Source organism: Metopolophium dirhodum, chromosome 9 (assembly GCF_019925205.1).
Source record: "Metopolophium dirhodum isolate CAU chromosome 9, ASM1992520v1, whole genome shotgun sequence".
Taxonomy (NCBI): Eukaryota; Metazoa; Arthropoda; class Insecta; order Hemiptera; family Aphididae; genus Metopolophium; species Metopolophium dirhodum.
This window is the reverse complement of record NC_083568.1, coordinates 22,434,527-22,447,613: the sequence shown is the minus strand read 5'-3', so window position 1 is coordinate 22,447,613 and position 13,087 is coordinate 22,434,527. Positions and strand designations below refer to the sequence as shown.

General features: G+C 26.8%; 1 protein-coding gene across 2 annotated transcripts; it reads left to right on the top strand.

The window, feature by feature from the left end:
• The first annotated feature begins 3,595 nt into the window (after positions 1-3,595).
• On the top strand, positions 3,596-12,168 carry LOC132952317 (beta-galactosidase-like). Of its 2 annotated transcripts, XM_061024592.1 has the most exons (13): positions 3,596-4,088; positions 4,212-4,329; positions 4,455-4,605; positions 6,788-6,954; positions 7,927-8,077; positions 8,146-8,209; positions 9,318-9,412; positions 9,490-9,682; positions 9,764-10,104; positions 10,204-10,479; positions 11,281-11,418; positions 11,475-11,681; positions 11,783-12,168. In XM_061024592.1, the coding sequence occupies exons 2-13, from the start codon at positions 4,298-4,300 to the stop codon at positions 11,990-11,992; spliced, it is 2,025 nt and encodes a 674-aa protein (XP_060880575.1). In that variant the 5' UTR covers positions 3,596-4,088; positions 4,212-4,297; the 3' UTR covers positions 11,993-12,168. The 2 variants fall into 2 exon arrangements, with proteins under 2 accessions (XP_060880575.1, XP_060880574.1); XM_061024591.1 differs by having other exon boundaries at positions 3,596-4,329.
• Positions 12,169-13,087: the final 919 nt, after the last annotated feature.

The following is a 13,087-nucleotide window of genomic DNA, read 5'->3' as shown; positions in this document are numbered from 1 at the left end:
CTATAAAATGTCAAATATCTATTAAAAGCTCAAAAAAATATTAAAAGTATGAATAGAAAATTACAATTTAAACATTATTTTGGTTTAAATATCATGTACTTGCGTTTATGTATGAACTGCATAAGACAATAATAATTAATAATACTGATTTTGCGTATAAATACAGTCTTCCCCCAACTTTAGATTCTGAGTGATGTGTTTATTTTTATATTTGTCATCACTCATCACCTACTGAGGCAGTAAAAGTGTTTCGATTTTCTACTTTTTAACATTTACGTTTGTCTATTGCACAATTATTGTTATCCACATTTACATGTTAACTTGTTGTTTTTATTTTATTTACTATATTATCATGTTTGATTCATCTGTGAGTTGTCTTCCATTAACTATGTATTTAATTTGCTATTATACATGGCTGAGAGTTGAGACACTTAAGTAAGTAAGTAAAGGTGTTCGTCGAGATTGGATGACGATACTACATAGTTCCCAATAAATACGATTTAGCAGAAAAGAATTAATGGAATATTTGTAGGAAAATTGTGATGAATACTAAATAGTAGTAAAATTACGTTTATTTTATTATAAAAAAAATATAGTTTTTGTTTAATAAACGATTCACATTAGCTAGTCTTGTAAAGTATTTAAATTTTTTTTACCTACTCAAGTTTGTATTTTAATACCTGAGAATTTGAGGCAGTAACTGGAAAACTCACATAACAGTTTATAGTATGTAATAATTATTGCTAAATATATATTTTCAAAAGATAACAATCATCAAACTATTTTATAATTACTAGTTACTTTATAATAGTACTTAATAAGGTGCCAAATCTATAATAAAATTCAATTACTGCTAAATACTACCGCAACGCTACGTAGGCATTTCAACATTTCAAAAATGTAATTGAACAAAGAATTTCTAAGAGTGAATCAACTTCTTATTTAGTGATTACAATTTATAAATTATTTGTTCCACTTTGATAACATGGAAGTTAAAGTTGGTACCTACATTGTGTATGAATTTCTTTTTAAATTATTATAAGATATAAATAATTAAACAGTGTTTATATAACCAGTTTCTCGGTGTTTCGGAAAATATAAAATACATATTTATATTTTATTTTATTATTTATTATATAATATTACGAATCGTACAAGTGTACAACGTTATCCACGTGGTATTAATTTGTTACCTATTTTCTATTGTTTTGTACAATAATTATTGTGTTCGGTGGCATTTTGGGACCTGTATAGGCAACACATTGTACACGTTCGTATCAATGGCTAAGTTAGTAGCTAATATTAGATCATATTTATATATTATATTAGTTAACACTAGTACTTATATTATCTAAGTTGCTTTACTCGTATTCGATGTTGTGAATGAAGTGAGAGATCTCGGTATAACTTTATCGCCTGACTAAAATCGAAAGCTTTTGGAAACTTAGGTTTCATTAAGCGCAATAACTGTGCCGATACAAGTTATACGTTTATAAAAGTTCTGTATTTTGAATTGATGCGCTCTGTCTTGGAGTTTAAAAATATTAATATGCATAAAGTATCTCTACTACTAAATATTTGTTAATTTTTATAGTTGCAAATCCATTGATTAAAATATGTAAATATAATAAATTTGGTTAAACCAACATTGTATTTTTAGATTTGTTCAATACATGATCTAAAAAATATATAATGATCCACAAACCTTATTGCACACACTCAGGCTCGTCAAAAATTATGTTTCTATAATTATAAATATGACCAAGGCTCCAGGTCTTGAAGAATGTGACAGGTGCCTGTGTTTACAGAAATCCCCATCTTAAAATGTAGTATCTCATATTATATTATCAGTGCCAGCCGAATTTTGGGCCTCTCGCTAAAGGGGAAAAATATATGTATATGAAAGTAAAAGTATTCCACAAATTATCATAAATGGTTCTGGAATCCACAAAACAATTAAAGACCACGTTAAACGTCAAGCCGTCATTGTATATTATATTTAAGTATATAATATTGTATTATACAAATTGCAATTTTACCATAAATGATTACAATACAAATTAAAACTATACCAGGAAATTAATGATTATTTCATGAAAAACGTACTTGACGTGTATTTCTTATTGAATTGTGACAATGTATAAATTAATTGAGTATACTTTATAGTAATATTGGTATTAAAGTAATTTTTTTTAGTATAAGGTTAAATTAACTTTTTCCAAAACCTTTTATTTTAAAATGTCATTGTGTATTTGTGTGTATAAAATATAATAATATAGGTACTTTAAAAGTTTCAAGTACCCACGAATATTTTTAAATTATAAGAAAATAAACAAAATTGTTACTTTTTGTTTAAATGTTTAGTTTAGTCGAAAAACTTAGAATATAATATATTCATAAAAAAAAAATGTTTATATATTTTTTAGTTTTTTGGTTCCAATACGAACTACTAACGAGTAACCTTAAACCTTGTATTACATTTCTTGGCTTAGGTATGAAAATTGAACATTTTATAAACTTTTAACTACAAAATAATTTATATATGTTTGTTATTTTAACGTAAATTTGCTCTTCAAATGCTTATAAAAAATTGTGCCCAAGTATCTTTAATATTTTCGAACTATTATTATAACAATTTATGAGGAACCTAGTGTAAAATTTTCAAGTAGGATTTTTACCAACTGAAATTTGTATTTTAAATACCTGTTTTCGTAAAAAGTACTTTGACAAAGTATTTTAATTACTTTCTCGTAGTTCAGCTAGAATTGCATTTGTAAAAACTTGTGAGCTATGTAATAATGGTTTATTTTAAGTGTGTATATAGTATACACTACTGTGTGTAGCCTGACCAATAAATAAACAGTTACTAAATGCATTATCTGAATCTGTACTGTACTTAAGCCCTTAAGGCGTTGTTATTGTACTAAAAATGCAATTATTCACGAATATCATAAAAAAATGCAAAACAATGCAAAAAAAATTGCCTCTGTGATGCATGAATTATTGGATTTTGTATTTTATGAGCTGTCCTGAAGTGCTATGAAAAAAAATTTAAATGCTACAAATTCCTAGTCCTATACATTTCTATTCCTAATAGCGATACCTATAAATATATCGTAAATTATTATTAGTAATATTATATAGACTGACAGGCAGACAGACTTTGCTAAAATTATTTTTAGTATGCAATTATTCATCACTGAATTATTCAAATTTAATACGTCTATTACGATGACTTATTGAATGTTGGTTTGTCAACTTTGAACAGCACATAGAGTTCCTGAGTTTTTTTCCATACTTACTAACAGACCTAAATCAAGTCACTTGATCGCGCTTAACCTATTTTGAAAGCCATATTCTGTTTCCAATTCTGTCTACAGTAAGCATTTATTATAATAATGATTCGAACATTCCGTCAAATAGTGTATCTACCTTGATATTTAAAAAACTATGGTGAGATTAGGCGATGAGCCAAAAAAACCTGTCTTTATTCCGGATGGAAGGGCGGTGAGCAGTCTAACGTGATACTGGTCATTAGCTGAGAAACCGGTTGGCCGTTCAAACTATTCCTGTCTATTCTGAAGTAACTTGTAGTACCTACGCACTACGCAGGTTTAAATTTTAATCCTATTGCATTAAAACCAATATCATCTGCATGTAGTCAGCATGCATCCAGTCTATGAATTTTAAATAGAGAACAAACATTTTTTTAAGTTTAATAGTTTTATAAACGTTTCTACCTAATGTTATGTGACAGTTCGTTTTTCTAATAAATCAGTTTATTCCGTTTATCAGTGGTTCAAAAAAGTGTATAATATCTATTCTTACCAACACTAAGCAAGGACAATTATTGAAATATTATATTAAGTTATGTCATTACCTAGTCTGTTAATGGATATAAAAACGACTGAATAAAATAAAATTCCACTTTATTAAAAATACAAAACAACATATTACCCAACTATTGAGATTTTATATATTAATTTATATACCAATGGACAGATCAAAGCATATTTTATACACATATTTTATCAGTCTCATCTGAACCATACTATACTAAGGACTGTATATGTCGACAACTACGAATGGTATATAAATAAGACTAGACATTTAATAATTTTACTTTTTATAATTTGTTATTATCGTTTCTCGGTGAAAATTAAATTTCTTCGAATTTATTTTATCGAACAACATGCATCCGGATAAATCAGTTAACAATAATTTTGCTAGATAAATATTTAACTCAACTGCTAATACCTTCAGACTTTAAAGTTCAAATATAATACAAATATACAATATGGGTTTATTGTCTGAAAATTGTGAAACACAGTAAGTAAAGTACCTACTATAATAAATTAATATTCATACTTATTACAAATAACTAAATATTTAATTAAATTTAAATGCAGTAATGATTTATGTTTGGATAAATTTATAATTGTATCGTGTTTCAGATCATTGATAAAAAAACGAAAAGTGAGGTGGAACCAAAAACTGTCAAAGTGTCTTTTCATTGTTGTATTATTCGTTATTTTGAAACTGGCTCTTATTTATATTTTATACGTTTTATTTAGAAATGGACCAGAATCCAAAGAGACACCAAAGGTACCACTTGTAAAATTTAATATCAGTATATCACCTACATATAAGGAAGAAGGAAAAAAAATATTATTTTACTAAGCAATAATTTTTTCCCATTTCTTTTTGAGTTTAAATATTTTAATGCCTTGTGCAGAGATTTATTACATTAAAAAAAAAAAAATACACTAGACGAAATCAAATTGAAACTCATGTTCTATTTTTTTTCTAAACCCATACATATTATACTCATTATTTCCATGATATTGATTGTATATTTTCTCCTGAAAATAAAAAAAAAAAATAAAATTTTAAGGACATTTCATCTATTTAAATACAACATTTTTAAGGATATTCAACCCAGCTGTGTTTTTCAAATTTTCCACTATAATAAACCCATGCGTGTTATGCCAACTGTACAGTGTACAATATACATGGCATCCATCCTACTTCGTCATAAAGTATAATTGAATGAAAAGTTAAGCGTAAAGTGTAAATTCACAAACATTTTTTTATGAGCGTCAGAAAGGGTAGAATTTTGACAATATTCATCAAGATCACGAAAATTCTCTTAAAATTTTGTGATAGGAATTCATAAAAATTATTGTTTTTGTATCTAAGATTTGAAAATTCAGTACGAAAAACCTCATAAGTTTTTTTACCTTTATCAAAAAAAAAGTTTACCGGAAACTCACATTAATTTTTTATGAGCGTTTGAAGTTTAAATTTGTACAACATTATTCACTATAAGGATTGAAAATTCAAAACTAGGTTTATCATAAGTAGATCATACTGTAACCAAAAAATCTAAAAAATCTATTTTATAATTTAATCGTTAGTAATATTATAGGCTGACAGACGGCTTCGCTCATAATCGTTTTTCGAATAAAATTATTTTATATCATCGGATTGAAATTCTACATATCCTACTTTACAGCAGAGTAATACTAGTACCCACATTTTTTTTTAAAAATAAAACCCTTTAACCTTTAAAAAGGTTGGCAAGTGCACTTGAGTGCAATTTGCACCACTTTGATGCACAGTAGGTTTCGAGTGGGCCACTGTAATTGATGAATTCAATGATAAATAATTGGGTACGAAAAATGATTCTGAGCAAAGACGGTCGGTCAGCCTATATTAATTTAGTATATTATATGATATTATTGCTATTTAAGTAATTCATTTTACTATTATAGTAACACAGTAGGTAGGTTAAATTAACTTTTTCCGAAAACATTGCATTTAAAAATAACATTGTATGTATAACATTTTGTAATATAGGTACTTTAAAAGTTTGAAGTACCCAGTACCCACGAATAATATTTTTAAATTAAAACAAAATAAATAAAATCGTAATTTTTTGTTTAAATGCCTAGTTTAGTTTTTAAATTGGTATCTTTAATATTTTCAAACTGTTATTATAACAACTTATGAGGAACCTTGTAATAAATGTTCAAGTATTCGACCAAGGAAAAAATTATTTACCGGCAATTATTAAAAATAAACTAAAAAAAAATCTAAAATGTCTCATTCCATATATATAGCTCTAAAAGAATCAAAATATTTTGAAAATTTTATCTTGTATGTGTACAAAATAACATTTTCTATAGAAAAAATGGTTTAGATTTTAGAGATTATTATTAAGTTTGACGTCACTATGAAGACCTCTTACGGACATTGATAACTACTCGAACGTAATCTAACCTATGAACTGCTCCTATGTAATGCAACTACATATTATTAAACTTTGTTTAAAACTTGTTCAATTATTACACTTAAACTAAGTATAAAATTTAATTAAATAATTTAAATTAAAAATGAATTAGACACCATGTATTTTGATGGATTTGCAACAAAAACAATAATAATCAAATAACCATTTAGACTGCTTCCAGGTTTTTAAATTTCTTATGAATTGAATCAAAACATTTTTTATTACTATACCATAATAATCATATTGAAATTCCACGGCTAAAATAATTGCAAAAGAAGCGCAATTAAAAATAGAAAAATCATTTACTTAAAAAAAAACCGAAAAAAGCAAAATTGGTTTATTTTGAATCAGAATGACACGAAACGTATTTATGTATAAAATTAGATTTTTATCTCATATATAAAAAAAAGAAACATATGCTTTAAAATCCGATCCCTTGTTATATGTTTAATGTCTGTTGAATACTTATTTCTCCGTTTTTAATTATTCGTATAGGCAGCTGAGCGCACTTTTATTGTTGATTACGAACGTAATGAGTTCCTAAAAGACGGCCAAGTATTTCGATATGTATCCGGTTCGCTCCACTATTTTAGAGTTCCTAAACCTTATTGGAAGGACAGAATTAAGAAAATGAAAGCAGCTGGTTTAAATGCTGTATCGACGTGAGTATCTACAAATTACAAAAATAATAAACAAATATACAGTACCTACATATTTTATTATGAATGCTTTATAGTTTATATTATATATTATTATCTATTTATTAGGACGTGTTATAAGTAGGTTTCTAATTCCTATGTACCGTGGTCATCTAATACGGCAATAAATCATAAATACAATTTTAAAACTATATCAGAGTAAGAAACAAATACGTTTCATACTAAGACAAAGCTAGTTTTATAATTGTATTCTATATATAAATCTATATTAAACTTTTGTACGACTTTTAGTAAATGCATATTTCTTTCTTCTATACTTTTCAATATATATATTTTAAATTTTAATTAATGTTTTCTGCATCAACGTATATTTCATTCAGTTATTTAAGCAGGTCAAATTCAGGAAATATACTTATTTTCAATCAATGTTTCAAATCTTTCCACACAGTTGTTGAATTTAAATTAAATTAAAATTTTTATCATATAATATGGTAGTTAACTGTTCGTGAATTCAAATTTTTCTTGGAAGCTCTGTAGGGTGGATAATTAGATTAATTTTCCATTTATTAATTTTGTTTATAGATAGATAATTGTTTACAGCACTTAGTATAATAGTATGATGGATACGTGGCATACGCAGACAAAAAAATTTAAATAATTCCCGTTTTTAATTTAAAAATATTTGATGATTATTTAGGGTTACAAGTAGTTCTCAGCACTACTTATAATTTATTTTTAACAGAAAAATGACAATGCAAGCCTCACATTAATATTAAAATGTATTTTATTATTCTTGTAAATGCAATGATATTTTTATTTTATTTTTTTTATAAATTGTGATATTTATAAAATAAAGACATTAATAAAAGCAAATTTATCATAATTTAAGATGCTAATTTTAATGACTGTGTGTCTGGAAGTAAAGTAATTCGTTGACAACAGATAAAAATATAATTTTTTTTAATGACATTTCAGTTATGTAGAATGGAGTTTACATGAACCTTACCCAGGTGTATATAATTTTGAGGATATAGCTAATTTGGAGTATTTCCTGAAATTAGTTCAAGACGAAGGGATGTATTTGTTGCTCAGACCTGGACCATATATAAGCGCTGAAAGAGATTTTGTAAGTACCTATTAATGCATTTTAATAAATTAGAAACTAGATTTAAATGATTGTTATTTATACTTCAGGGTGGATTCCCATTTTGGTTATTGAATGTGGTGCCGAAAAATGGTCTGAGAACAAATGATCCAAGTACGTATAGCAATAAATTGTTATTGACTATAGTTATGGCATTATGTTTTTAGTTTTTAAGGAATAGTTTTCTGTATTTGGCAATTTGAATAATTTTAACACAATCTAAAATAAGTTACATGAAACTTAAAACAACTCGATTAAGTATAATAATAAGTAGTCTGACTTAATCTTTTGAATATCAGAATATAAGAATTATAGAACTTAGAGACTTAAGCCCACAAACTTGAGGTATCTAGTGTTTTTGCTTATTATTTTATTTCGTAGACATTTTCCTACATACAAAAAATTGGAATTATTGTAATTACCTATATGCTTTGTTATCTTATATACCTATAATATAGGTATTTAATAGGTAGGACTTATACGATTTTACATAAATAATTTTAAGCTATAAGTTTTAATACCCAAAAACATTAATAATTAATTGAATATTTAAACATGATAGGTGGGTAAAAGTTTATCGTAGAAAAACAATGAAACTTATTTTTTTGATAATATATTTTATAATACTAATAATATTTTGAATAACAGTAACAGATAAAAAAAATACTAATAAATTTAAATGTATTTGGGTGTCTTCATATCAATAAACAATTTTATTATTTTTAAATCGATTTTTTCAATAATTTGATATATTGTATTTTTTACGAAATTTGTTTATTTTTGAGGTTATAAACATTATATTGCTAAATGGTTTAATGTACTTATGCCTAAAATCAATTAATGCAGCCCTCATATACAGTCTACTTCTCGAGACGCATAATATTAATTATAATTGATATTGTATGGCGATTTCTCACTAAAAACTTGTTCTCGGATTTAGTCGAATAGATATATAAATAAATATAATAATTAAATAATAGTTAAAAAAATTAACACATACTCGTAATTAGTAAAAAGAACGGTTTACATACTCGATAGTTACTATACTGTCTCGGCCTTTTTTACCACTAATACATATAGCTTTTATGATTAGTGGATTATGATAGTAATAGTGTATTAATCCCAAATAAGTAGGAAGTGACTTTGTATTTCTGTAAATTAATTATCGTTATTTTTAAAAATATAATTAATTGTATTTTTAATACATTTTGTTTAATTTTAGGTTATAAATATTATATTGCTAAATGGTTTGATATACTTATGCCTAAAATCGTTCCCTTTTTATACGGAAATGGTGGAAATATCATTATGGTTCAAGTATAGACTTATCATAATATTGTAAACTTATATTATTATATTATTTTTAAAACTAATTTTTCGTTGCTATATAATAGGTAGAGAACGAATATGGAACTTACTATGCGTGTAACCATCAGTATATGATATGGTTACGAGATTTGTATAAAAGTTACATTAAATCTAAAGCTTTACTTTACACAACCGATATGTGTGGAGATTCATACTTCAAATGTGGTACCGTTGCTGATGTTTATGCTACCGTGGATTTTGGACCTTGGAATAACAATTGTAAGTATTTTAACTGCCTACTACATAGAGATAATAATATGATAACTATTTTTCGAACTCTCTTTTTTACGTAACTTTTAGTTAATCAATGTTTTCAACTCATGAAAGAATTTCAAAACGGAGGACCGCTAGTTAACTCCGAGTATTATACTGGTTGGGTGTCCTATTGGGGTTCACCATCGACCTTGATAAGCTCTGATATATTTTTGTCTACCATGAAAGAAATGTTAGCGTTAAATGCATCCGTTAATATATTTTTGTTCCATGGAGGGACGAATTTCGGGTTTACTTCTGGTGCCGTCAAAAAAAATAATCAAAATTATATGCCATCAGAAACCTCATATGATTTTACTGCTCTACTGAATGAAGCTGGAGATCCAACCGATAAGTACATTAAAGTTAAGAAATTGCTCGAAGAAACTGTAAGTCTTAATGATAATATAAATTTATATGTTTTAATATGTGGTGTGAATATATGTGTGCATAAATATATTTTAATTTGAATTAATTCCGTATGGAAGAACTTTGCAGTATCAAACGATATATCACCCGTTACAGCACCTAAAGGTGATTATGGAACATTGAAAATGCAGAAATTGGTTAGTATTTTCGAAAAGGTCGCGCAACGGATTAAACCGATTGAAAGTGATGTTCCACTTGGTTTCGAAATCATGGGTATAAACTCAGGATTTGTAATGTACGAGACTATTTTGACAAACGAACAAAAATTCGTCACAGCTCCTGTAAACCTTACAATTAGCAAAATCAGAGACCAAGCAACCATCTTCTTGGACCAGGTATAAGTTATAACGTTTCAATCATACCCTAGCTAGTAAAAGATCCTAAAAGATCATTTTTTTTTGAAAAATTTTTCAATTGAACTAAATTTGATAGTTATTTTATTACAATTTTGGGTTTATAAAAAAAACACGTTCTTAAGTCTACATAAGTTTAATGTTTTAAACATTTTTTTTCCATAGTTTCTATTTTTTTATGATTAAAACGATGGTGCCATTAGAGTTTATAATTTATTTATCATGATTATTTTAAAAGTTATAAAATAAAGCTACCAAAAAATAGGTATTTGCCAAATTTCATATCTAGAGTATTGAAATAGCTTACCTAATATGAAGAATACTGGTTTTATTGGCTAATCAGTTATCTCGAATACGCACCTATTATTCTACAGTAACCTATATACCTATGTTATATATTATATTAAGTTAAAGTAAAACAAGTAGTGAGTAACTACTACGCTTACCGGCTGCGGTCTCCAAACTCGAAATCCTACAGTCTTACAAACCAACTTCAGCGTCAAAAAGTACATAATACAATATTCAATATTGGCAAATTTAAAATATGGCTATAACAAATACCCAGCTGAAATGTCTGATTGCATCATCGTTCCTAACTCTTTGAGTTAGTCTGCGAAGTAGATTCAAAATGGTGAGAGAAAACTAAACTGCATTTATAGATAGGTGCCTATAATAATACATTGTTATATAATAATAAATAATAAATAATAATAATAATTGAATCTGGGATTGACTATATTAAATTATATTTCAAATTAAACTATATGCTATCAATTTGTTTAGGTACAAGTGAATATAATACCTCGAAAATATGAAAATTTACCTGTGAGCTTAAATATAAACAGTACAGTTCAAAAGCTAAGCATTCTAATAGAAAACCAAGGAAGAATCAACTTAGGAAATTATATAGAAGACAGGAAGGTATGATGGTTACAATTCATTTTACTGATTTTTCATTAAATGTATCCTATGTGCAGGGTATTTTTGAACCTGTAACCTTGGGTAACCATGTACTTGGTCCGTGGAAGATGATAGCATACCCTCTGAACGAAACGTCTTGGCTCTCGACTATCGAACCACATAAACGAACCGTATTACCGGCATTTTATAAAACAACATTTACATTGCCAGATAATTTATCAAAACCTTTAGATACATACTTGGATCCTACTGGTTGGAAAAAGGTTGGTTTTTTTTATAATTAATTATAACAGACCAAAAATAATTGGAGATTATTTATTTAATTTTATAAATTGCTCAAATGTTTTTGTTGTATGTTGAAAAGGGCGTTGCTTTTGTGAACGGGATTAATATTGGTCGATACTGGCCATCGGCTGGACCACAAATTACTCTATACGTTCCAGCTTTATTTCTAATTCCTTATCCTGGAGAAAACAGCATCATTATGTTAGAGCTGGAAGGTGCTCCTAAAAATTTGTCAATTTCGTTAGTCAACAAACCTAATCTCAATGGTAAAATAAACCAAGGATCTTAAATTTCTCAACATAATGTAAGATATATCAACATAAGTTCATTTTTTTTCTTTATTATTTAATTAAGGCGTTCATAGGTAGCTATCTAAGTCTACTGATGTGTAATTTTTTTTTTCATAATCGCGATATAGTAATTAAATATTAACATAATAGGTTTAAATAAAGATTATTATCTGGACATGTTGTATCCTTCTTAGGCAGTGACTGGTGATATATGTCATTCTCTGCGATCGTATGGTCCTTCCTCTCTTGAGTCTGCAAGGTTTTGGAGGAATAAGTTCATAATATATTGTTTATTTTATTATTTTATTATTAAATTAAGAATGGTGTTATCATTATGATAACATGTACTATACGTACCTATGTCCTTTATAAATATTTATTAATTATTATAAGATATAAATAATTAAAAAATGTTTATATAACCAGTTTCTCGGCGTTTCAGGAAATATAAAATACATATTTATATTTTAATTTAACTATTTATTATATAGTATTACGAATCGTACAAGTGTAATTTGATACCTATTTTCTATTATTTTGTACAATAATTGTGTTCGGCAGCATTTTGGGACCTGTATAGGCAATACATTGTACACGTTCGTATCAATGGCTAAGTTAGTAGCTAATCTTAGATCATATTTATATATTATATTAGTTAACACTAGTACTTATATGATCTAAGTTGCTTTACTCGTATTCAATATTGTGAATGAAGTGAGATATCTCGGTATAACTTTATCGCCTGACTAAAATCGAAAGCTTTTAGAAACTTAGGTTTCATTAAACGCAACTATATCGATATGAGTTATACTTGTCTAAAAGTTGTGTATTTTGCATTGATGCGATCTATCTTGGAATTTCAAAATATTAATAGGTATGTATAAAGTACCTCAACTACCATATATATATATTATATTATATTACCTAAATATTTGTTATATTTTTATACTTGTAAATCTATTGTTTCAATGTAAATTTAATACATTTGGTTAAACTTACATTGTATTTTGATATTTGTTCAATACATGATCTAAAAAATTTATAATGATCCACTAGGTACAACCTTATTGCATATTTGCACACACTCAGGCTCA